General features: G+C 46.2%; 1 protein-coding gene across 2 annotated transcripts in view; it reads left to right on the forward strand.

Moving 5' to 3' along the window:
• Positions 1 to 26,856, forward strand: part of TET3 (tet methylcytosine dioxygenase 3) — a 62,129-nt gene that overhangs the window by 32,215 nt on the left and 3,058 nt on the right. For both annotated transcript variants that reach the window (XM_056860544.1, XM_056860545.1), the window contains exons 2-9: positions 3,224 to 5,894; positions 16,641 to 16,731; positions 20,747 to 20,840; positions 21,132 to 21,340; positions 22,365 to 22,515; positions 23,349 to 23,438; positions 24,168 to 24,305; positions 25,041 to 25,377. In XM_056860544.1, the coding sequence (XP_056716522.1) occupies positions 3,269 to 5,894; positions 16,641 to 16,731; positions 20,747 to 20,840; positions 21,132 to 21,340; positions 22,365 to 22,515; positions 23,349 to 23,438; positions 24,168 to 24,305; positions 25,041 to 25,377 (3,736 nt within the window). In that variant the 5' untranslated portion in view covers positions 3,224 to 3,268. The remainder of the gene's footprint in view (positions 1 to 3,223; positions 5,895 to 16,640; positions 16,732 to 20,746; positions 20,841 to 21,131; positions 21,341 to 22,364; positions 22,516 to 23,348; positions 23,439 to 24,167; positions 24,306 to 25,040; positions 25,378 to 26,856) is intronic.

Raw genomic sequence — 26,856 nt, forward strand, 5'->3', positions numbered from 1 at the left:
TTGCAGCAATAGAGGATGATCAGCTTGGCTGCATCCAGGCAGTGGCTGCCTGGACTGTTGGTTGGTGATTTAGTGCTGAACCACACACACGAGAGACCGTTCCGCAAAACAGAGGGGCAGTGTTGCATGGGGCTTTGTGGGTCAATTCCTCCTCCATTGGCTTATTAGGAGTACTGGCTTGAGAGTGTTGGGTGGGTTGAATTTATTGTATTTTATTTTGTTCATTTATATCCATCCTTTCTCCTCAATGGGGACCAAAGCAATTTACATTGTTCTCCTCTGTGCCCTTTTATGAGAGAGCCAGCATGGTGTAGTAGTTAAGAGCACTGGACTCTAATCTGGAGAACCGGGTTAGACTCCCTACTCCATGTGAAGTCTCCAAATGACCTTGGGCCAGTCACAATTCTCTCAGAACTCTCTCAGCCCCACTTACCTCACAAGGTGTCTGTTGTGGAGAAAGGGAGTGTGATTGTAAGCCACTCTGAGACTCCTTAAGGTGGAGAAAAGCAAGGTATAAAAACCTACTCTTATCTTATAACAACCCTATCAGGTAGGTTAAGCTGAGTGTGTGACTGGTGCAAGGTCACCCAGCAAGCTTCTATGGCAGAGTAGGAATTCACACCTGGGTCTCCTAGATCCTGCTTTGACCATGTAACCACTACACAAAACTATCTTCGTGTACCTGAGGGAATCTTCCAGCTGGGAAAGACTTCAGCACTGTGCCAGGAAGATTCTCAGGTATTTGCTGGCTGCTGTAGCTCAGATGCCTGTTAGAGCAAGTTGCCACTGAATTCCCACCAAACTAGGAGAGTCCAACAAATATTTCCAGGGAGAAAGCGGGGGATTTGGGGGGGTTGCCGTTGTCTGTATGCTTGATGTGAAGCAGTGACTTCTTCCTCTGTACTAATACACATGCTCTCTGCATGAGCAGTTGCCAAGGTTGAGAGAGCAGATAAGGCAGGTCTGGAGCTTCTTGTCTCTCCTCCAAGTCGGCCAGGGGATCCACCAGCTGCCTGGGAGTCAGCCTGGCCTTCTTCCCAAGGAGGCCTGTTAACATTCCCTAATGCGTCATGGGCGCTAGCATTGCTATTTGTAGGTGTGGCAGTGAGTTCTGGTGGACTGGGATGGCAAGGGGTGCCCCACAGCATTACAGATAATCCCTGACTGGCTAACATTTAGAAACTGTAAGCCTTGGCAAGGGTTGCTGTTTTGTTTCTGTTTTGCTGCTTGGGACATGTGAGCTGCTGTAGCTAAGAAACCAGGGGCAGCCCAAAAAACATTGATGGCTGAGGCAGAAAATCCAAATAGCTCTCCCCCTTAGCTGTGCAAATAGTGAATGAAATAATCGGAAATGGTGTGCTTTATAATAATAACTCCACAGCCTGTTGTTAGAGGTGCCTCCTTCACCCTGTCTTGTGGTACAGCGAAGTCTTCAAGAGTCTCAAATCCCTGGTTCAAGTCTCATTTCAGCCATGAACACAGTAAGATGACTTTAGGCAGCATGCTTTTTCTGTTAGAGCCCTTCTGCAGCATGGGGAGGATCACTGGCCTACCTTAATTAGTTGCTGTAAGGATTGTCAAGGTGACATATGCAAAGTGCTTTGAATGCTGGAGCGCTATATGAATGTAGGGTATCGGCTATTTTTAGTACATCTAAGTTCATTCATGCAGTCCTCACATCACAGACTTCACCCCCTCAGTAATTTGCCTGATACTGAACCTGCAAGCCGGTTGTCTCCAAGAGCAGGTTACAGAAGTAATGCCAACCATAGGGAAGGGTTTGGTGAAGCTAATGTAATGGGGCAGAACCAGAGTAAATACGTTAGACCTCTTGTGGATGTGAATGCTGCATACACTGACCAAATAACTCTTCTTGAGGAAGTGCCTTTTGGTTTTGCTTCTCCCAGTGGAAACATCTTTTGATCAAAATATTTTAGTACAACAAACTAACATGATCTTGTTCTGCTTGCAAATAGATGTAAGTTTTATAAAGGAATATATAAGGAATTGCATACATGTTATAGAATGAGCTATATATGAAGCAGTGGTCTTTCCCAGAATGGGGCAGGGGAGAGGGGGGTTTCTCTCTGGATCCCAAGCTGCTTCTTTGCAGTACTACCTTCATTCTGTTTTTATTTTTTTTAAACATTGATTAGCTGCCTTTTTCATAGCTGGCAAGCTGAAACGTTATGCCCCAAGTAGCATATAATAACCACACCCCAAAAACTGAAATGGAGCTGCTAGATACATCCCCAATCCAGTTTTTGAGATATGCTGATCATCATTTCGAGAGCTGAGTTGCACAGGCAGGAAAGCCAGAATGGGAGAAGATGAAAAGGGCAGGCAAATGTTCTTCTGCATAAGGACCAGTGAGAAAAGGTGGGATTCTAAATGATTAACCTTTGAGCTGAGAGAGAGATGGAGAGATTTCTGCTGAGGGGATCCCATGTTTATATTTGTGGGTTTAGCATCTAGATGTCATTGGTATATCAGAAATTCTTTTGCCATTTTCTGTATTAGAAATTTCAGTGGCTCACACTTCAGCCACACAAAATATGATGCCCTCCAAAGCCTCAAGAACAACTCTGACATTGTAGTCTGTAACTGCCACACATAGTGCCACAGTGGTCATGACCAAGTCAGATTACAAACAGGAGTCTGACAGCAATTCCAGCACCATCTTCTATATGTGTGTGTAAAGTGCCGTCAAGTTGCAACCGACTTAGGGCGACCCTTTTGGGGTTCATGGCAAGAGACTAACAGAGGTGGTTTGCCAGTGCCTTCCTCTGCACAGCAACCCTGGTATTCCTTGATAGTCTCCCATCCAAATACTAACCAGGGCTGACCCTGCTTAGCTTCTGAGATCTGACGAGATCAGGCTAGCCTGGGCCATCCAGGTCAGGGCCATCGTCTGTATACCACTGTCTTAATTGTTAAAGGTCCCCAAGACTCTTTATTGTGCTGCCCACAACAGGTGATAGGGCTGCCCTCTGGAATCTCAGGACCGTTTCTTCCTAAAATAAACCATTTTTTTATCAATGCCACTCTTTCTAAGAAATGTAATGTGTATCAAGAAGTAAAGGAATCAATGCTCATTTCACAAAAGCTTGTGTGGTAATCAGTTTGTTCATCTTTAAGGTGCTCTTTGTTTGTTATTATAAGAGATGAACATGGCTACCATTTTGGAACTAAATTTCTTTCTGTTTTTCTTTTCTCTTTTCAGACTGGTTTGGAGTGCAGCTCAGTTGATGGACCCAAAACAGGCCAAATGGAAGAAGGGCCATTTAACCATGTTGAAGAAAGAAGGCTGAATGAGGGCAATGGGCCTGACTTGACGAATGGTGGGAGGGAGCAAACGGCTGGAAGAGGGGCTATGATAATGGAAACAGGTACATGGCTTGGCAGCCCACACACCAAGCAAAAAGCCAACTGGGAGGGCATGCCTGCTGACCGTAGCCAGGGCGATTCTACCAATGCTAACTTGGAGGATGCTCAGAACCTGGTGGCTTTCTCCGCAGCCGCCGAAGCAGCCATGTCTTCACATGGGATTGCGCCTCCGGCTTCTTTACTGAGCATGCAGCTGTATGAGAAGTTTAATGCCGAGATGAATCGAAGTGGTGCAGGGGAGGGTCTGGCCATGCTTCCTTCCAACAGCTACCCTGGCGTTGAAGATCTGAATGCTCTGAAGGCTGCCCTTGCTCTGGCAAAACATGGTATGAAGCCGCCCAATTGCAACTGCGATGGACCTGAGTGCCCGGACTACCTGGAATGGCTGGAGAAGAAGATCAAGTCAGCCACTGGAGAGGACCAGAGTTGTACACCCCAGTTGCTCAACCAAGCTTCTGAATCCCCCTTAGACAATGGTGCTAATCAAAAGCAGGTGCCTGCTGCAGATGAGAAGCTGACTCTGTGCCCATCAGAGGCCCTCCCCTTTTCCCAAAGTGCACTGAATATTGCTAAGGAGAAGAACATCAGTCTTCAGACAGCCATCGCCATTGAAGCCCTCACACAGCTATCGTCGGTTCTTCCTGAGGCAGCCCAAGAGGCTCTACCCCCTCCCCAGAGCCCTCGGCCAGTCATGGCTTTCACCTCCAAGGAACAACAGCCTTCCACCTTCCCGGCACACATCCCTAATTCGGTGCTATCTGTGTCCAGTGCCGAGCTGTACCAGAGCCAGGCCTCGAAAGCGTATGCCAGCCACAGCCTGCTCCAGGCTCCCATGTCATTGGCTTCCTCCTGGCAGCAGGGTACAAAAGTTGCTCAGGAGTCAGCTCCCTATTGCCTTGATCGCAACAACGGCCACTTGGACACTTCAGGTCTGTTTCCCAACTGCACCTCCACCCCACAAAAGGCAGATTTCCCTGAGCAGTGGAGTGAAGAAAGTAAGCTCAAAAGCAACCTCTGGGGCCTGAACTCCAATGCACCCCCGCCATCCTTGGCAAGCGATCCCATGGCTGAACTGGAGCAGCTTTTAGGCACTGCCGGAAATTGCATCAAAACAGTGTTCAAACGACCTGACATGATGCCTGGCAAAGTGAAAGCCGTCAAAGCAAAGCAGGAGCAGCTAGCCCAGAAGGAAGAGAACCCTGGCTACCGCAAGCCAGCCTCCTCAAGCCAGCAGTTATCCCAGCTTCTGCAAGAGACAAACTTCCATAAGAAGACTCAGAAGGTTCTGCAGCAGCACCTCCACCACAAGCGTAGCCTCTTCCTTGACCAGAACCTGCCTCAGGGAGACCCTCAGGAGCAGCTGCCGAGCTGGTGGGCTCCCAAGTCACAGGCCCAGCCTCAGAAATCATCAGAGAAGTCCCCCAAGGAGAGGAAGAAGAAGATCCCAGCGGAAAAAGGTGCTCAGGTCAAACCAGCTCGTAAGCAGGTCCAGATCAAAAAATCCAAGCAGAAGGACTCTCAGCCCCTCTTCCTGCCTGTGAGACAGATCAACTTGGAAGAGTTCCGCTCAGCTACCACTCCGGAGCGCCTAAGCAAAGAGATGCAACCTGAACAGCTGGTCTCTGGGACTCCTGCCAAGCTTTTGTCTCCTTCTCCGTTTACATCCAGCCCCGGAGAGCTGTCTCCCCTGCAGAAGCTACTTGAAAACAGAAGTCCTGCTCCCAACTCTCAGGAAATGTGCCATCCCAGCCAGGAGGACAGCCACTGCTACTACCCAGAGAATGCTGCATGCAATTCTGCCTCCCTCAGCTCTCTTGTGCCAGGCTTTGCCCCATGCTCATCCACAGGTGCTTGCAGCAATGGACACGAGGAAGCTTTCCACAGGCCAATGAACTCGACAGATCACCCTCTATTTGCCCACAATCCCATCACTGTGGATGACAAGTTGGAGGAACTGATCAAACAGTTTGAGGCTGAATTTGGAGAAAATTTCAGCTTGCAGAATACTGAGCTTCCAGCTCCAGTTCTGCTTCCTGATGGGCCGTCGCCAGCCCATCCTCCTTCTCCCTCACATCCGTTGTCTTCTCTGAGCCGCTCGCCAGAGCCTCCTGGGGGCTTGGATCCAGCTCTCCAACCTTCAGCTGCTAACGATTGCACACCGCCTTTGATGGGCACTCCCAATGCGGGTTATAAAATGTTCTCCCTCTTGCCGGGCGCCGAGCAGCCTTTTGAAAACCCTTTTGCTGCCCGGTCACCCAAGCAGATAAAAATCGAATCTTCTGGTGCTATTACTGTGGTATCCACCACGTGCTTTTACTCCGATGAAAACCAAAACACAGACACTGCTTCCATGGAAGGGACCCCAACCAAGGATAAAGTGCCACTCACACCTACTCTCAGTGGATTTTTGGAATCTCCCTTGAAGTACCTGGACACACCCACCAAAAGTTTGCTGGACACACCAGCCAAGAGAGCACAAGCTGAGTTCCCAACTTGTGACTGTGTGGGTGAGTCATGGCATGCGTGAACCTCTTACATTGAAAGGGAAATTTCCTGAGAATGGGCTTTACCAGTGTGTGTTCTGCCTACATGAAATTCACTCTCCCCCCGAGAGTGTATCAGGATTTTTGATTTTTAGCCCTTTCAGCATTACTGTGCTGAAAGCAAGTGCCCTGAAATGGTGTACATTACCATTCCTGTCTAAAGAATGCCATGCATGAAGGCTGTTGCTGTGTAATTCAGCTGGGAGCACGTCTGGGAGAGGGAGTCTATTTCCTGGGCTTCCTTCCTTTAAACAGTTTCACGTTCTTAAGAATGTAAAAATGGTCTTTTTGGACCACGCCATCTAGTCCATCATTCTGTACCCACCATTGACTACCCAGCTACTTCTGGGAAGCTCTCAGGCAAGGTATGAAGACATTACTTACCGTCATCGTTGCTAACAGACCCTGATAGAACCTCTCTTAGAAAAAGCTAAGTCAGTGGCTATCATAGCATCATGTGGTCATGAGTTTAGTAAGTTAGACTTTTTTTTTTTTGTGAAGAAGTACTTTTGTCTGTCTTGCAAGCAAGGTCCTTGTTTTCTAGTGCTGTATGAGGGGTGCAGCTCCATTTCTAGCTTTGAGAAATTTTTAAAATTGTAACATTCTTCCTGGTGTGATAATCTGAAAGGGGAGTTGTGGTTTCAGTTGTGGGATTAACCTGTTGGGAGAAGGAAGTGTATTTGCTTCTATGAATAGGGAGGAGCCGTGGCTCAGTGTTAGAGCATCTGCTTTGCATGCAGAAGGTCCCAAGGTTAGTCCCTGACGCCTCCAGTTAAATCAGGCAGTAGGAGATGTGAAAGGCCTCTGCCTGAGCTGCTGCTGCTGCCAGTCTGAGTAGACAATACTGACTTTGACAGACCACGCATCTGACTCGGTAGAAGGCAATTGCTTCCTGCGTTCATGAGTACAGGAGGAGGAGAGGCTTTGTAGTTGGGGAAGGACAGGACAAATCACGCATGTGGAGTCGCCACTCTCAGTGACGGGTGCTGCCTTTGTGTCTGTTAAGCTGCACATGCAGGTAGGGCTCTAGTTTTTAAAGTGTGCAACACCTAAGAAATTTCATTTAACATGTGTTTAGGAATACATTTAATGGTTGTCACCTGAGTCTTCTTGGAAGCCGACCCTAGTGTGCGCACTGGAATTGTGGCTATTGTGCTTGAAATCCAAAACTGGGATGCAGGTTTTCCAGTCCTTGGTCCCTGCTATCTGTTCTTGGAAAGGGGACTCAAGCTGGAGGGGAAGCTTGAGCTGGACTCTTAAGTGCAGTGGACAGGAAGCACCTCTCTCTCTGTTGACTAGGTAAACGCATAAGGCAAGACTTTCCAAGCTCAGTCAGTCTAGAACAGTGATGGCGAACCTTTTAGAGACTAAGTGCCCAAACTGCAACCCAAAACCCACTTACTTATCGCAAAGTGCCAACACAGCTAGAAGTCCACATGGGGCTAGGGGTTGCCAGGTCCCTCTTTGCTACCTGCGGGAGGGTTTTGGGGCGGAGCCTGAGAAGGGTGGGGTTTGGGGAGGGACTTCAATGCCATAGTCCAATTGCCAAAGCGGCCATTTTCTCTGGGTGAACAGAAATAGCAGATCTCCTGCTACTACCTGGAGGTTGGCGGCCAAGCAGGGGAAGGAAAGCAGCTGGAGCATAGCCCCCACCCCATCAGTTTGATTCTTTTTCCAATGGTTATCTTCATACGATTAAAAAAGACTGTTATGTGGGGGGGCTGATGGTGGGGACAGCCCTCTGTACGTGCTCAGAGGCATCTTCGGTTGCATGAACAAGCAAAGTGGAAACCCGAGCTAAGTGAAGGGCTCGACTCCAGCACAAATGCCAGACGGGCCCCCATTCAGCCCTCACCGCCAATCCCCTGCGCTGCAATCACCAACCAGCCCGCCGCAGATGGCCGCCCAGGCGTCCCACTCCCGGTCCAGCCCCGTCCTGGCTCTGCCTCTTCCAGTCCTCGGCAGAAGGCTTGTCGTTGTCTTCACTTCTGGAGTGTGCAGCCGGCGACTGCAGAGAAGGTGATGGGAAGGAGTCCGGCGCTTCCCAGAGGAGCCAGGAAGGCACCGCTGGTCCCCAGCCTCCTCAGCCGGGGGAACGAACTCAGGCAAACTCTGTGCTGGGGAGACGGCACGCATGCCCACAGAGAGGGCTCTGAGTGCCACCTCTGGCACGCGTGCCATAGGTTCGCCACCACTGGTCTAGAAGCTTCATACTGGTTACAAGTTGCAGGGCTCGATACACACACCCGTTCCTTTCTTTGCCTAAAGAGGTCTCAGACACTTGAGCACACACAGTCCCAAATCACTACTGAGCCTAGATCTACACCCTCATGTCACAAGATTGCACTTCAAGCTCTCTGACAGTGTGCTGCAGTTGCTGGTTCTACTTAAAGTAGGAATGGCAATGCCTTCCCTTGAAAAGTGTGCCAGTGCCCTTGATAACCACATAGCGGGGTGGGGGAAGTTTTAGCAGCTTTATCTTTTTTGGCCTTTCCTGCTGGGGGAGGGGCAGAAGAACTCACATCTGCTTGATTACTTTCCCTGCCAAGCAACCCTCTGAAATGCATAGGCACTCTCTTTGGGTTTGAAGTTGGCAGCTCTGACTGCCCCCTTTTCACCTATGGATTATGGTCTTGGGGGACACATGTTTTTGCTATGCAGGAAAAAATTGCAGTGAATGAAGAGGGAAGGCAGCCAACGAAGAGCTGAAACTAGGGGCTTTGGCCAGTGCCTCTGCCGTCAGCTGCCGTAATAAAATCCGAGGGTGCTGCATGTCCGTTATTGATCTTTGTCTGAATGGCTGCTGTCCAGCTGAGGCTTGCTTTCTCTTTCTGTTGACACCATGCCACAAAGATGTGTCTGGAATAAAAATTAGAGTTGGGAGAGCAAAGAGGGAAATGCATTCGCCAAAGCCCAGTCCCTTCTGTTTGGGCAGAGAACGTGCCAAGTTAATTTAGAGTCGGCCGCTTCCAACCTGGAGAACACCACTGTCATTGTTTAAAGTTTCTATAGCACAAGCAATGTGGCAGGTGCTGTATGGGACAAGTTCTCAGACTTCCCCCCCAAGATTTCTGCTCCAGCAGCCACAAGTGTGAAGGGATTGGTCAGGCCTGATAGAAGTGGCTGTTGCCTCCACCATGAACAATGAATCCTGAAGGTGTCCACGGGCCTGAGCTCATTTACTGGCCCAGTGCAGACATAATGTTTATTAATTCACAGTGGGTAGCCGTGTTCATCTGTCTGCAGTAGTAGAAAAGGGCAAGAGTCCAGTAGCACCTTAAAGACTAACAAAAATATTTTCTGGCAGGGTATGAGCTTTCGTGAGCCACAGCTCACTTCTTCAGATACAGCTAGAATGTGAATCCATCTGTCTTTAAGTAGAGGAGAGTGAATTCAGACAAGCATTAGTATGTAAATGTTAACTGTATGTAAATGTGAATAGCAGGCGTGATGGGATTAGGTGTGGTATGCAGAAGAGTCTGTGATGTCCAGGGGAGAGATGAATGTGGAGAAATCAGCACTGGTAATGAGCCATGAATGCAAGGTCTTTATTCAGCCCAGGTAAATGCATTGACTTTAGTTTGAATATCAACTGTAATTCAGCAGTTTCTCTTTCCAATCTCCTTTTGAAATTCCTTTGTAAGAGAACTGCTACTCTTAAATCTGCACAGAATGTCCTGGAAGGTTGAAATGTTCTCCCACTGGTTTTTGAATATTGTGGTTTCTGATGTCAGACTTATGTCCATTTAATCTTTGTCTAAGAGACTGACCTGTTTGTCCAATGTAGATTGTGGAAGGGCATTGCTGGCATGTGATGGCATAAATCACATTAGAATATGAGCAGGAGTATGAACCTGAGATAGTATGGCTGACATTGGTGGGTCCAGAGATGATGTTCCTAGAATCTATATGAGGGCAAAGTTGGCACCTTGGTTTGTTGCAGGCCTTGGTGCCAGAGTCCATGTTCCTGTTAAGTAGTTTATCATAATGGGTGAGAAGTTGTTTTAGGTTAGCCGGCTGTCTGTAAGCAAGAAAGGGACGCCCCCACCCCCAGTGCTTCAGCGAGGGAAGTGTCACAATCCAGCATTGGTTGTAGGTCCTTAATAATACGTTGGACTGGTTTTAGTTGGGAGCTATAAGTGACAATCAGAGGTGTTCTGTTGTCATTCTCTCTGGGCTTATCTTGTAGTAAGTTGTGCCTGGGTATCATTCTGGCCTTCTCAATCATCTTTCTCACCATATCAGCAGGATATTGTAGTTGCAAAAATGTTTACTATATCTGAATTACTATACATCATGGCTTCAGATTGGCTGCCAATCAAGGTATGGAGTGATAGTTTGAAGTGGACTGTACAACAAGGCTTATTCCAATAATGTTTATTGTTTGTATTCCTAAAACATGGGTAAGTATTATATCTGAATTACTATACATCATGGCTTCAGATTGGCTGCCAATCAAGGTATGGAGTGATAGTTTGAAGTGGGCTGTACAACAAGGCTTATTCCAATAATGGCTAAGTGTTATGTCTGCACTGTGCAAACCTGGGTTAAGGCACTTCCCCCATCTCTCCAGGCTGTTGGCTTGCAAGGTGACCAGTAAGGTCTTGCCAAGCACCACTGTATATACACCCTCCAGGGGCACAGTTTAATATTTTTTTCTTTGCCACTTTGGGACTTTAACCAGAGATAAGTGCTAACAATGATGTTGTGTTTCAAGATAATGGTGAGGATATGATAGTGCAACATGTGGGACTGATTCAGCTGTATCATATCAGTGACACAAGCCCCCAGTCTAAAGTGCCTAAAGGGAAAGTTCTTCTTTTACCACCACACATCAGTTATATACATAAGTAAAAGCAATTACACATAACATCTCATTACACCCTATAATCTCATGATATGAATATAAGAAAAAAATACCTTAAATTAAAACCCCTTAATTATTTTTAAATTTGATAAAAGTTAAACACCACTACAAACAAATATAATTAAATACAGACAAAAAATACAACAAGTAAAGGTATTTAAAAAAGGATTCTTTGAAATTATTGCAGTCCACAATTGTTTTAGATCCTGAGCCTTGAAGGCAGCAAGAGGAATTGAACATAGAGGGAAGAAAGAGATTACCTTGAGTTACTGTAATCTACAAATAAAACAATATATGGTTCTTGGGTCTCCTTGCAAAAGGCAACAGTGTTATCTTCAAGATAATGTCTCCTCTTTCTTTCATAGTTACCTTCCCTTCTGGGAGAAAAAAAACAATCACTTCTCAACTGCCAGATTCCGGCTGTCACTGAGCCCAAACATTCTAAGTTCATGTTACTTCCCAATTAGAAAGAATAATGCCACACGTGCACCCAGATTCCTTGTTTGGAAGGAAACCCTGACTTCTCACAGACCTTTGCTTCAATTTGCTGCTAATGAAATAGACTACTATAAGTGGGTTGATCTTTTATGGCCTGAAATACTTGTGAGGGCATAACTTTGATGAGTTCCCTTGAGCGTGTACATGTGAAAATGCTGTTCAGATGACGATTTGCTGAACTTTTCCAAAGCTGAATCTGCAAGCATGAATATGGGAAATGGTTTGCAAAGCCATATAAGAAAAATAATGTGGATAGTCTCATGTGGTGTTTCCATTTGGTCTTGGGGTTGCCAACCTCCAGGTGGTGCTTGGAGATCTCTTGGAATTATAACTGATCTCCAGACCACAAAGATCAGATCCCCTGGAGAAAATGGCTACTTTGGAGGGTGGACTCTATGACATTATACCTGCTTGTGCTTAGCTACCAGATAGGACTGGAAGGGATCCTGTGTACAACTGAGATGTTGCATCATCAGGCCCCATCATTGTAGGAGGGCTGCTCTTGCTGATTACCTGCCCCAGGTTTGTCATTTTGCTTAGCACCTTCCCATGTCACCATCACGGTTGGATTCATGTTGTTAATTACTGCTGTCTGCTGCTATTCATTCTATCAACCCTACCTCTCCATCTCCCCTCCCTGCCATGTAGCCAGCATGCTTTATCACACCCCAGCAGCGATTGGGGTGTGGGGGGGTGAACACTCAGGAGTGTGCACCTCACTTGTGCACAACTGTGCAGACGTTAGAAGACTCTTCAACTGCCTCTAGGATTGCCAGCTCCGGGTTGGGAAATATCTGGAGATTTTAGGGGTGGAGCCTGAGGAGGGCAGAGTTTGGGAAGGAGATGGACTTCAGTGGGGTATTATGCCATAAAGTCCACCTTCCAAAGCAGCCATTTTCTCCAGGTTAATTGATCTCTGTTGCCTGGAGATCAGTTGTAATCCCAGGAGATCTCCAGGTACCACCTGGAGGTTGGCAACACTAACCACCTTCCTGTGCGAAGACAGCTTAGACTAGTAACAAATAGGAGGTGGGCCTATATCCCTACCTTATTCTAGTAATAAGAGAGAGAGCCAAGAAACAGTCCATACATTTATTGAATAGCATAGGAATTGAGTGCTTCTGAATGCAAGTCATGTGAAAGAGGTTGCCAACTTTCTTGTTCTAGCAAGGGTCATGTGCCTTTGAGAACTGCAAGTTGAACTGCAGTGGTGCAGAATGGCTAAAATAAGAGATTTGGAAACCCCACAGTGGAGCAGATCGATGTACTGTGGGCACTGCAACTTTTGGTTATGTTGTAGGCTCAGCAGATGTTTGCTCTAGACTGTGAATGGGTCCATCCTCACCTGTTGTAGGGCTGCCTAGAAATAACCAAAAGAGACACTTAGTAATGCTCAACAACAGCAACAAACAGCATGTGGGCTCAAGCACTATGCTAATAGTACAAGTTACAGAAGTGAGATAATGGCACTACTTAGGTTCCCTACACCTCCCCTTGTTTCCCATGCTTTAGGACTTATCTGTTGGCAGAGAGACAATGAATTAATTGGGAAAATATTTACCCATCCCTTGCATAGTTTTGCACTGGAACTCTGTGCAGTTTGATATGGGCCGCTCCATGAGGGTCTGCAAGACAAAAGGGGGACGTGGCTAATGGACATTTGGAGTGAGGCAGCTATTGTTCATCCAGACATGTGTTGGTGTTCCCTGGTTCCTTCACTTGAATGGGAGGTTACACTAGCATGTCATCGTTCTGACATAATGATGTTCTGCTAATGTATCTCCATAGGGAGGGCCCCTTTCTTCACTGTGCGTATTTACCATGCACTTCCTGTGTGGGAGATACTACTATCAGTTATTGATGGAGAAAGGGCTGTTGCACCAGTATGCAGTAGGTATCTGTTGCAAGGTGGTGGTGTTGGGGAGATTTGCAGCAATTAAGAGTTGGAGGTAAGGGATTCCCCCTCAATTGCTTACCTGTAGGGGAGCCATTGTCCTTGTGTACCCATTTTGAAGAGTTCTGAACAGAGCACTGTTAGTAATATGCTGTGACAACTTTTGCTGGCTGTGCAAAGTGCCCTTTCTCTAGGATTTCCATCACCAACATCCTTCCTCCTCCTGTGTGTATTTTCAATATGCACATAATCAGGTCAGAGAGACACAGCCCCATGCCATATACCCTGTAACATCATTACTAGGGTTTATATGGTGTTTAGGAGAGCTGTGATTGTTATATACTTAGTTGGTACCCTAAACAATGTCTACATAGGCATGGTAGGAGACAGGTAAGGGAGGGGATTTGTCTTTTGCTTATGCCAGTCATGTCACTGGCATAACATTATGCTGGCACTGGGGGTGGGATGTGGGGCCAGGATGCTGGCTAACTCTCGCTCTGCAGAAAAAAAAAACAATATAATTGCACATTGAACAAAGTAACAAGAAAACAACAACGTGATAGCTCATTAAACAACTTGGCTCTATTTGCCACTATGCATTCTCACATAAGCACCGCATAAGCAACTCAAGAAACAATGGAGTTCATACTACTAGTGCAACTGCTTTTGAGAGCATATAGCTTTAACTAGTTGTATGAACTCCATTGTTTCTTGAGTTGCTTATGCGGTGCTTATGTGAGAATGCATAGTGGCAAATAGAGCCAAGTTGTGTAATGAGCTATCACGTTGTTGTTTTCTTGTAACTCTCGCTCTGCCCCTGGGTGCCATGAACTTCTTTGCCAATATACCCATGCGTCTACTGGCTTTACACTGGTGCGCTGTCAGTGCAGTGCAGTGCTATATCAGTATATGCCCAGTTTGTGCAGTAGTAAAGACTTAATTGACATGCTAAGCATTTGCAGAATGGCTTCTAGATTGAATCAACTGAAATTTTAGTTGATGAGAGGGAACTCCAATCTAGTTAGTGAGGGGAAATTTCAGCTGGTAGGGCTGAAATTTATGTTTGGTTTTTGAGGCTGTTTTGGTTCTGGCTGCTGTGCTGCTTTAAAAGGAAACAGGAAATATTCTAAGGTGGAGTTTCTTTCCAACAACAAGTGGTAGCTTTTTATTAAATTACAAGTTTTTTTTATATTTCCTGCAGTATCTCAAAAAGGCACATAAGTATTGGCAATGTGCACATTGATTTAAATTTCATCCATCGATTAAGTCAGAGGCAGATGATGAATCAACAAAAACATCTTTAGTTCCTTCATAGCCCTAATTACACACAATCATGGTTTCAGGGCATGAAAACTGTTAAATGATGGACTTTTGCTTTTTTAAACAAATGGTGTATCAAGTTAGAGTGTGATGTTTTTTTCAGTTCCTGGAATTTTGGGAATTAGAAGTGAATAAAGTTGCCCTCTTGTGATTTGATGTCTATTTACTGCTACATTGGCTGGCCACAATTGTTGTATGTAAGTGTTCTCGAACAATACATAAGGCCCACTGGAGATGTTGAGATGAATGGTAGGAAGTTTGAATGCAAACTGTAGGCAGCAAAGATGCACACCAAAGAAAGTTGATTTCAGCTTTTGATTGCTTGGTTGATTCTACAAAACTGACTTTAGAAAGTTTCTTGCAAAGAGAGAACTAAACATGTCCCTTCCTGTTCTTCAGAGCCTCACATTTAGGGCCTTCTGCAGAAATGGGAAACAGAAAACTCTTTGCTTTTGGAGCTGGGATAAATAAAATAATTAGCTTTTGAAATCAAGTCAAAGAGACCCTTGGAGAGTTGGTTATGTGGCATGAAATCACTAGCATAGCAATGCTAAGAACATTTTCCTGGGAGTAAGTCCCATTGAACAAGCCTGATTCTTGGTAGACCTGGCACTGTGGACAAGCAGATTTTAAACCATGGCCAAAATCGTGCTAAGAACCTCCCTGGCATAGTGTATGGTCTCGTTTGCAGGTGCAGGTCTTGTTTGCAGTCCCCCCCCCCCCCCCGGTCACTCCTGTAATGACAAATGTAGTAGCTCTTATCAAAAGATGTGACTCCTCCCTGTCTGCTTTGTGGCTTTTTTTAAAACCTCAAGTACAGTTATGCAATCCACGTTTGTTTGCTTTATTGTTTTAAAGGTTCTCTTTCGGTGTGGTTACCCTTTAAAATCTGTATGGAGAAAGGGGAAGGTGACTTTGTGATTGACACAAAGAACAGTCAATCCAGCTTCTGGTCTAGCAGGGAAAACAGGTTCCCCCTAAAGCCGATCCTGGAGAGAAGATACTACATGTGTTGTAATTGTGGTGAATGTTTTTCTACAGCAGCCTTGCTCTTCTCACACTGTGCATGTCTGTATGTGCTCTAGGTGCGACTGTGCTTTCCGGAGCATTAAATCAAAGCCAGGGCCAAGCTTGGCATATTTGCCACCCTAAATGGTGCTTCCCTCAAGAATCTTGCACAGTGTAGCCAAGGTGGATTTAGAGCAAATCTGAGATTGTGCAATAGAGAGTTATGCCACAGCATTCTTGGGATGTTGCAAAGGATCCTAGGGCTGCCTATTAGCTTGCACACTGCTTCACTGGCGGCAGTAAAAAAATGTTAGGATGGAAAGTTTTGAGGTTTCCTGAGACTCAGACCCTGGGATCCAGTGGACAGAGCCTTGGAGGTGCATGGTGCAACAGGAGGTGGAACCTGGTAGGTAAGGAGAGGAGCCTAGTGGTACATCATGAATAAGTGCAACTAATTGCAAAAAGCTTCTTCCAGGCTAATAGGCACAGCCTTCTACTTCCTCCCCTCTTCAGATAATATCTGTACATTAAAATCAATGTATTATACAGGGAGAACAGGAATGAGCACACTAGCTTTGCCCAACCTCTACGCACAATTGGCAGATCGGGAGCACGTTATACCTGTGTGTAGGCTCTGTCCCCATGACTGGGAATTCTGCTTTTTCAAACATTGCTGATCAGGGGAATGGAGCCTATGCCCATACACGTTGTACACATGTATATTCCATGCTCAGGAAGCAGAAAGCATATGTTGGCAGGTCCAGCATGTTCATTCCCACTCCCCCTCTATGCACCTTGATTTCAACATAGAGATGTTATCTGAAGAGTGCTAGTGAAAAAGGCAGCTCAAACTCTGAAGTTTCAGGACAGACTGAGACCTGGCAATCACCACCTGACCTAACTGGCAAGGCTTCTGTGAGCCTGGCAAAGGTTGACAACATTCAACGACCAAAAGTTGCATGGAGTTGCATGCCAGGATGCTGTTGTTTTGCTTCCTTCTTTGTGTGACATTGGTGGGTCCCATAAGATCCCATTCAACAGCCCCTGTTCCTTTTAAGCATAGAGAGACTGAAATAAAATAATTGACTGTTTTTTTGTTTTTGTTTTGTTTTGTTTTAAACAGAACAAATAGTTGAGAAAGATGAGGGGCCATATTACACTCACCTGGGGTCTGGACCTACTGTGGCATCCATCAGGGAACTCATGGAGGACCGGTAAGTCACAGAATACGTGCAGTTCATTAAATATAAGGGGGGAGGTGAAAGCCACTACTGTTGCAATTCAACACAAAAGGCTTTGTCAGAATATTAACCCCCACCCCCAAGACATGGTTGTCTATTGAACCAGCCTATTCTTCATATTACAGTTAGTGAGGGCCTACCTCCACTTGTTCTGGTTAAAGCAGAGGCCTGCAACCTACAGCTCTAGAGCCAAATATCATATGGTGGAGGAAAGTGCCATTAAGTTGCAGCCGACTTATGTTGACCCTGTAGGGCAGGGGTGGGGAACGTCAGGCCCGGGGGCCGTATAAGGCCCGCGAAATCATTTGGTCTGGCCCTTCATGGGTTCTGGCAGATCTCTAGCTCAGAAGGATGCTGCCTTGCCTGAATCTCTTGGGCCCAGCTGGGGACAGCAGAGCTCAAAAGTGAGTCGCTCTATGTGGCAGACACTCGGTCATGCCTCTTGGCTAAATGTTTGGCCAAATATAGCAGGCTAATTTTTAAGTTGATAATTTTGTATGGCCCGCGAATGATGTTATAAATATCCAAATGGCCCTTGGCAGAAAAAAGGTTCCCCACCCCTGCTGTAGGGTTTTCAAGGCAAGAGAAGAACAGAGGTGGTGTGCCATTGCCTGCCTCTGCATCGCAACTCTGGACTTCCTTGGTGGTCTCCCATACTGATGAGGGCCGTTCCTGATTACCTCCCGAGATCTAACAAGATTGGGCTCTCCTGGGCCACCAAGGTCAGGACAGAGCCAAATGTGGCTCGGTACAGAACAGAATACGGCTCTTTAAAAATGAGATGTTTAGTATATTGGAGGGGTCTTTGGGATGCTAGAATAATTAGTATGTGCAGGGAATGGCAGGGAAAGATTTTTATGGGACAAAAAGGCTTCTTGAAGATGCTTTATGGAAAGGGAAACAATAGAGGCAAACAGTTTCCAGTCAACCAAGTGTGAAGCATGCGCAGATTTATGCCAGTGCATTGAAACAATTGTGCAGGGTGTGCCTGTGTATTTTTATTACTTACTGTGAGCTCTTGTGTATGCCACTGCCTAATAAAGGACTAACGTTTGGGCTGTGTAAACCTTATCAAGTATTGATCAACATGACATTTATCCGTGATGTTGCTGCATAGATTCAATTATGCAAATAGTCTGTCTTATACTGGCTTTTTGACCTCTTCCCCTGAATTTTGGTGTAGTTTATCCCTTTAAATATAAAAGATTGCAAACCCCTGGGTTAAAGGAATATTATTTCGGCTCATCACCTCTTTTGTATACCAGAACTGATCTTCACCAACCATTCTCATGAGGAAGTACCAATTCTGTACATTAAAAAAAATTCTAACAATAATATGGGAATGGTCCAGCCAGTTATAAGCATTTTGACTTCCCAGTGATTGCATAATAGAGATTTAAGTAGTTGCCTACTTCTCCATTATTGAAATAAATGGGGCTTTAAAAGTGCATAACTTTGTCTGGGTCGTGGCTATTCCATGGAAAAATATCAGTGTTAAAAAAAATTAAAACCATTTTAAACAACATTTGGGCTTAGTTTAGCCAAATATTATATTTTGAACTGAAACTTGAGATCTTCTCTTTCAGATGGTTTTTCATTCATTCATTTCTTAATAATTTCAAGAGGTATTGAGTCATATACAGAAGGGAATGTTGTTCCTGAACATTCTAATACTAGAAATGCCTTTATTGCAGCTTGTTTGAGATTAAGCTGTACATTGCTTAGATGAAGGAGGCAGCGAAGGGTTAACCTTGCAAACTATGTGCAGGTGGGCACGTCCATGAAAACCGGTGCTAATAGACCCCTGCAGTTGACTCATAGCCTCCTGAACACACTGAGTCATACCTCAAGACAGTGCTGCTGAGTCATATGCACCCCGTATCACGTGACTCAATTTCCAGGGTTGGCAAACTGTCACTGGGAGGAAAGATGTGGGTTGGAAAAGAACCTTTAACCAGCACTTGCTGTTGCTCCCAAAAGCTCCCCCACAAAGTTGATTTTGTTCACTCTGTTGCGGCACACATGCCACCTCTGCCAGTGAGAGAGTGGGCAGCACTATCCTTTTCATTTATTCCTTTGTTTTGCATAGTGCTATCAATCTACCTGGTCCCTGCCCCAAGGAGCTTACAATCAGACTTGACACAAGAGATACTACAAAGGGAGGGGAGATGAGGAGCAATGAGTCGAGACGAGAGAAGGTGTATTCATTCCAATTGCACATGCTTAGGTTTTGTTTCAGTAGGGGAGGAGGACTGTAGAGGTTGTGGCCAAAGTTTCACAGAAAAGGTGGGGTTTGTGGAGTGATCTTAAAACAGTTAGAGAGATGACATCACACCAGGTGTCCTGGGAAGCAGTTTCAGGCAAAAGGGGCAGCAGGTAAGGAAGGGCAAAGTTGTTGGAGAAAGCAAAAGATGACTGGGGTGGTGGTGGAGCTGAAGATCATAATCAGGAATGTATCAGCATAGGAGAATGGAAAGGGAAGCTGGGTGGGAGACTACAAGGCCCTGGGGGATGAGGAGTTTCTGCTGGATCCAGAAGTAGATTGGAAGGCATTGTAGGGATTCTGGGTATGAGCATTGCATGGTCAGAACAATGCCGGTTGTGTGTGTGTGAAACGAGACAGTGGAGGACCAGAGACATGGAGGCTGTAGTGATCGAAAGGAGAGATCACTGGAGTATGAATACAGACCAGTTTTTTTCCACTGAAGAAGTCGAGAGGAATGTACTTTGGCAATATTTTAAATGGAGAAACGACAGGACTTCACAGCTAAGAGAACAAGAGAGAAAGCGGTCTAGAGTAAAGCCAAGGATTTGTGCCTGTTCTACAGAGTGGGTGGCAGTTCAACAGGGTTGTTGCTAGTGGATAGGATGGGAACACAAACGGGGAAGGGAGATGAGAACTTCAACCCTGGGCATTTTTACTTTGATATGGGGACAAAACATACACAAAGAAATATCAGACAGGCACTTGCAGAGATGGCTTTGAATGGATGGAGGAAGTTCAGGTATAGAGAGGTAGAGATGGCTGTCATCAGCAATAAATCTGTCCTTGAAATTTTTTTATCAGAGGGTAGCTGTGTTAGTCTACAGTAGAATAACTAAAATCAAGTCCAGTAGGACCTTAGAGACTAACAAGATATTCAGGGTATAAGCTTTCAAGAGTCAGACCTATCTGACGAAGGGAGCTTTGGCTCTTGAAAGCTTATACCTTGAAAATATTGTTGGTCTCTAAGATGCTACTGGACTTGATTTTGCAATCAAAAGCGCTAACAACTTTTTTTTAAAAATCTGAGAATTCAGAGAACTTGATACACATATTGTTATAATGATGTTCAATTAGCAATTAAAAAAGCAAAAAGTCCCCTGGTAGTAGTGGGGGGATGGCCATCATGGGGACAGAGACAAGGGCAGGGGGAATGGCTGCCATGGGGACAGGACCTGGAAAATCCAAGCCTTCCTGCCCACATGGTAGCCATCCAGGCTTTGAGCAAGTTTGGGAAAGATCAGAGAAAAACTGGGGGGAAACCAGAGAGGTGCATGAATGCACCACAGTCCTGTGAGGAATCGGGGGGAAACCCTGCTTCCCAACAGCGTCAAACTCACGTGGAAAAGGTCCTTGGGAGGTAGGTTGCGCTGGGAAAATGTGCCTGGCCTAAGATCACCCTGTGAACTTTATAGATGAACAGGGATCCTTCACCATATTAAAGTTTTGCAGAATGTTGTAGTTATTGTTGTTTATTGAACGTCATTCGTCCGAGTACCTCTGCCCAGAGTCTGATGTGTTAACTTGAGAAAACAGCACTGTGGTGTAGAGGTGGAAGCAAGTCTGGGAGACTGGACATCAACCCACTGCTTCTAATACTTCTTCCGTCTTTTAGGAAGAGATTTTTAATTGTTTGGATAGACCTGCTGGAGCAGAGCTTTCCATTGTAGACCGCATTTTTGTTCTTCTTGTGCAAGAACTGTAATCTTTTTTTTCTTCAATCAGGTATGGTGAGAAGGGGAAAGCCATCAGAATCGAAAAGGTGATCTATACAGGGAAGGAGGGAAAGAGTTCTCGTGGTTGCCCTATTGCTAAGTGGGTAAGTGGCTTTTACCGCACAAAGTTGGTTTCTTATGTTTTGCAACCATGCAAGAAAGTTCCTGGATTCCCTCCCACCGACCCCCCTGGACCAAAAATTCAAGAACAGCTTTAGGGAGTTGATGCAAAATAAGCATTCGTTGTACTGATCTGGCTCATTTTCTTTGATTTTCATGGCAAAGCATAGGGATTGTCTTGTGTAAAAGGCTGGGTTGTGCTGCAGAGCAGACACTTGAGTAGCTTCCATGGGTGTTATGTTCTTAACCATCCAATGTCCTCTGCTACCCTCCAGGTCATCAGGAGACACAACGCAGATGAGAAGCTGTTGTGCCTGGTGCGGCACCGTGCTGGCCACCACTGCCAGAACGCTGTCATCATCATTTTGATTCTGGCTTGGGAGGGAATCCCTCGCTCCTTGGGGGACACCCTGTACCAGGAGCTCACCGACACCCTCACAAAATATGGAAACCCCACCACTCGACGATGCGGGCTGAACGATGAGTAAGTGCCTTGAATGCGTGTCCAGCGGATGGAGCCGAATTGCTGGTGGGAAGGCGCTGTGCTAGAGGTGTTACTTTGAACCCTGGCCTCCTTGTCTGGAGTCTAGAAGGAGCAACTCCGTTTTGCTTTGAGGCTGTTATTTACTGGTTTCTGCCTAATTCTGCAGTGTGAGGCTGGCCTGGTTTGCCTGACCTCTGTGGATCATTTTAGTAAAATATTCCTTGGTTTGAGGTGGCACCTTTGGGAGTGGGGGGGGGGGCACCTTAATGCCTGCTTCTTGCTTTCTGGTAATACCTTGTTAGTGATCCCTGGTTCTGAGTGTCCAGCTGTCTTCCACCAGGGCCAGGGTTTTTCCGACCCTGGCTCCAGCCAGGTGTAACTCTGCCTAATGAAACCCATGCCCTGAGGGACTTGGTCCAGTTCCGCAGGGCCTTCAAGACAGAGATGTTCCGCCAGGCTTATAGTTGAGGACAGCAACATTTGATATGGTGCCATCTATCATTGTTGCTGTAGTTACTGATAAAGTTATTAATTTTACCGTAGTTAAAATGTTTTAAAATATTTTTTAAAATATTTTTATATTAAACGTATGATGTTAGCTGCCCTGAGCCAGTCTTTGCTGGGGGAGGGCGGGTTTAAATAAAATTTCTGTTCTAATCTATTCTATTTATTGTATAAGACCTTCCTTCGCTTTCTTTCTCTCTTGATTGATTTCTGATTCTCATAAAAGAAAATGGAGCGGCTATTTGACTCTAGGATGAGGTGAAGACCAATGGATTAGAACAAGGGTGTCAAACAGAAGGACCTTTGGGACTCATGGCATCCTCAGCACACTATGTATAATGCAGTTTTCCAGCTGGCTCAGGATTGTAGTCCCCAGGCACTGCTGACTGGTAGAGCATTTGGCCCTCTTAACTTATTTGAATTTACTATCCTTGGATTAGATTGGGGTTGCTTCTGTCACAGGCCTCTTTAGGCTATTATGCCCAGTGACTTAATTGTGCTCTTTTGTACTTTTTTCCAGCCGGACCTGTGCCTGTCAGGGCAAGGACCCCAACACCTGTGGTGCTTCTTTCTCTTTCGGTTGCTCCTGGAGCATGTATTTCAATGGGTGCAAATATGCTCGAAGCAAAACTCCTAGGAAATTCAGACTAGTAGGAGACAATCCCAAGGAGGTGAGTGAGACACACACACCTGACTTGTTCATGGTGGATGAGAGAGCTTTATTCTAGCAGACAAGAAGAGAGAAACAATGCAAACTGAGACCAGTATGTTAGTTAAACAAAGACTGTTCAGACCACACCCTTCCCCTTCAGTTGAGCATTAAGTCTAGAAAGAGCATCCTGAACTGACCTTCAGACTTTATTTTTAAAACAAAACAAAACCAACTCCCTGCAAGTAGAATGCTAGCATATCAGGGATAAAGTTGATGCAAACTACACAATATGGCAGTCTCCTTTTCAAGCCATCTAAGCAGCAGCTGTCACCAGAAATATAGTCTTATTTCTGAACAGGAAGATCTGAATTCTGATCCCGGGTCTGATTTGCAACAAGCTAGGCACATTCTTTTCAGCATCTATAAAATGGGAATAATAGTGAGTTGCCAAAAAGGATTGGGGTGAGGGTTGCTTCCTGTCTTTAAAAAGGTAGCCAAGTCTTTAGCCACTGGGAGAGTCTTGGGCTGACTGCCAGCACTGTCCTAATCAGCCTGTACTACTTCTGAGCCCTGTGTACATCCTGTTTAATCTGTTTTTCTGTTATTCTGCTCCAGGAAGAAGGAGCAGAGACTCAGTGGTAGGGCCCATGCTGTGCATGCATAAAATCTAGTCCCTGGCATCTGCAGTTGAAGACAGGATCTCAGATATCAGAACTGGGGAATCCCTCTGAGCAGGAAGGCTTAGAAAGCTGCTGCCATTCTGAGCAGATAGAGGTGGGCTAGAGCACCAGCCGTCTCTTTCTTAGAAGGTAGCTTCATATTTTAATGAACAAACTTTGATTCTTATTACAGGAAGAAGTGCTCAGAAGAAGCTTCCAGGACTTGGCCACAGAGGTTTCCCCACTTTATAGGAGATTGGCACCCCATGCTTATGAAAATCAGGTGCTGGAGATTACCTTTCCATTCGTCTGCTGTGCTCTTTAACCAGAATCGGTATTGAGAAGCCAATTTCCCGAGGTTTTTTTTACAGCCTAGTATGGCCAAGAAGCAGAACTCATGATGGGGCAAAGTAAAATGAGCTGCAGTTTGTGATGCAGATGAGAGAAGGCTAAACCAGATGCTGGGACCCACAGGGACAGGGAGCAAAGCTAGCCTCTGCCCCAGAGATGTTCCTGAATACACCCTTTCATTTTCTCCCATGGAAGTAAGTGCTTGCCATTCATTCCTATGGCAAATTAAAGAGCTTCAGTGCTGTGGTGAGGAAAAAAATTCACCTCCTCCCCAATTTGACCAGGATAGCCCAGCTTCTCCCCACCCCAGCAAGCATCCCATTGGGAATTGAGGCATGTCTCTGTGTGACCCTACATCCTCCAGGAGACCTAGCAATATACAGTCTCACTGCCCATACACATCCCTTTCTGTCAAAGTAGAAATCTTCGCCTCTCACAAGCTGCAAGCATTTTCATTTTTAAAAACAAGACGAGCACATGGGAGACTTCATACAGAGAAATGTGCTGGGAAGTAGCATCTAAGAGGAGGCTTAGGGATGCTGTAGCATTTGTCGGGGTCATCTCAAACTCTCTGACTTTAGCCATTTTGTCCTATTACGCTTCTAAACACTTTGTTGTTCTCACTGTAACTAGAGCTGCTTCTGTGTGTTTTTAAAATTAGGTTAACAACGAAGATATAGCAATAGACTGCCGGCTTGGACTGAAAGAGGGGAGGCCCTTCTCTGGGGTGACGGCATGTATGGACTTCTGTGCTCATGCTCATAAGGATCAGCATAACCTCTACAATGGGTGCACTGTGGTAAGAAAGGATCCTTATATTGAGGGGGTTTTTTAGTTTGTGAAAATTGCTCATATTGGGTAGAAAAGCACCATGTTGAATATTATCATGCAATCCATCCATTCATCCATTGAGAGGGAGGGAGCGAGGGGGGAAAGAGCGCATAAGGTTAGAAATCGTGGGCAAACCCATCGTGAAGAACAGATGTGACCTGAGTTGATTTCAAGTTGTTGCAGTACCTGCTGGACTGAAATTGTCATTGTAGTACTGGAACATAGAGAGATGGACTTGAGTAGATCCATTCAAGGGGGCTTTGTGCACATGCTTGCACTTCCATGGAGTTACAGAGTGGAACTTGCCTTGGGCCTGAACCCCTGAAATGGGGCTTGGAAAAGTAAAACTGGAGTTGCCCTTTGTCTTAAGAAGAGTATGTGGCTAATCATGACCAGTTATTAAAGCTCATAGCCCAAGTAAAATGAAAGCATGTGTTCAACTCTGTAGTGAGCGATTACATCTTGAATTGGAATCTTTCTGGACCAGAAGTCCAAGAACCATGCAACTTGCTCCATTCATTCAAGGCATCTTTGGTCTTGTGTTTCTTAAACAGTAGTTTTGAAATCGAGTTGGCAAAGTAGTTTGTGTTACAGCACAAGGCACTGATTAAGCACAAGCTTTTGGGCATGCCTAACGTATTGTGGCCTTGGTTTCCCATGTTTCATATTGCATAATCTGTGCCTTCTTTGCCCACTTCTTCAGGTGTGTACCTTGACAAAAGAAGACAATCGTACCATTGGGCAGATCCCTGAGGATGAACAACTGCATGTCCTTCCACTGTATAAGATGTCCACTACAGATGAGTTTGGCAGTGAGGAAAATCAAGCTGCAAAAGTGGGCAGTGGGGCAATCCAGGTGCTCACTTCCTTTCCAAGGGAAGTCAGGAAGCTTCCTGAGCCAGCCAAGTCATGCAGGCAGAGGCAACTGGAAGCCAGGAAAGCAGCTGCCGAGAAAAAGAAAATGCAGAAAGAGAAGCTGATTACACCTGAGAAAATCAAGCAGGAAGTCCTTGAGATCCCACCACTCCAGCAGAATGCAGGTAAGGACAACAGGGTTCACAACCTGAAGGCTGACTTCTGTTGCACCCATCCCTTGTTTTTGACACATTCTTGCTAGCTTAGCTTAGCTTATGGAGAGGAGCTCCCTCTATGGATGGACTGGTGATGCAGCTGCTGTTTGGTTATGCTCTTCATTAATATCACTTTTGACTTCCTGTTTTCAGGAAATGCTTTCTGTGTCAACTCTTCTACTGATTCTGGGACATCACTTAGAGTCCCGTCGATAGGGTTGCCAAATGCCAGGTGGTGGTGGGTAAACTACCGCCAATCCATTGGGCTGCCCGCCGACCAGCTGAGGGCCGGCGGGCACCCTGTGCACGCACGCACGTGTGATGTGCCTATGTCAATTCAGGGTTTACCCTGAAGCGACGTGGACGCTCTAGCAAATTCAGCTGGAACTCTATGGTTTCCATAGAGTTTCGGCCGAGATTGAGAGAGCATCCCCATCACTTCCAAGTACAACGGAAGTGGTGTAGGCGCGTCGGTGTGCAGGCGCATCGAGCCAGGCGCGCTTCCGCACTGCGCGCCCCAGAAAACCTCCCGCCAATTGACCGATGGGACCTGGTAAGCCTACCCGTCAACTAACTTAGAATACTAGCCAGGCCTGTTTGGTCTTCTCATTGCCCTCTCTGTCCTGACATTGCAATCTAGGAGATACCCACCATGCTCTAGTGCCGTGATGGTGAACCTTTTAGAGACTGAGTGCCCAAACTGCAACCCAAAACCCACTAATTTATCGCAAAGTGCCAACACGGCAATTTAACCTGAATACGGTTGCTAACTCCAGGCTGGGAAATTCCTGGAGATCTGGGGGACAGCAGAGTTTGGGGAGGGAACTGATCTGTGTAGAGCAGCGGTCGGTTGTAATCCCGGGAGATTCCCAGGCCCCAACTGGAGGTTGGCAATCGTGTGTGTGTGTTAACTGCCTATAAATCAAACCCCTCCAAAAAGTCCTATCTTTGGCAATCGTACCAGGGGAGGAATCCCTGCGACGGTGGGAAAGCAAGGCGACATCGCCGTGTTACCTCAGGATCGCCCACTTACTGCAGCCTCGGGAAAGTTGGCCAGGCTGAGTAAGCAGCAGTAGCTCTGGATGAGAAGTGAAGGTGGAGGTTGCCCCGGCAGGACTCCTCCTCCGAGGGCAGGGCCGGGGGCGGTGCAGGCAGCTGGAGCCAGCTCCAGTCTTGCTGCTGCTTGCACCATGTGGGACAGATGATGGTGGCGCAAAGCAGGAGCAGCGTGGTGGCTCCCACTCAAGGAGAGTCTGGACACGCCGCCAGCCATCCTGGCCAGTCCCGGCACCTGGGGGGCGGCCGCAGCAAGGTTGCCCTGCACCGCCGAGGGGAAGAGAAAGGGAAGCTTGCAGGCGCCCCGGCGACAGTAAGAAGACCCGGGGAGCTCAGCTTTCTCTCCCCACCCCTCCCCTTGTGGCTGCCAAAAGGAGAGGAGAGAGGCTGCCC

The sequence above is a fragment of the Euleptes europaea genome, chromosome 14 (assembly GCF_029931775.1).
Source record: "Euleptes europaea isolate rEulEur1 chromosome 14, rEulEur1.hap1, whole genome shotgun sequence".
NCBI classification, from domain to species: Eukaryota; Metazoa; Chordata; class Lepidosauria; order Squamata; family Sphaerodactylidae; genus Euleptes; species Euleptes europaea.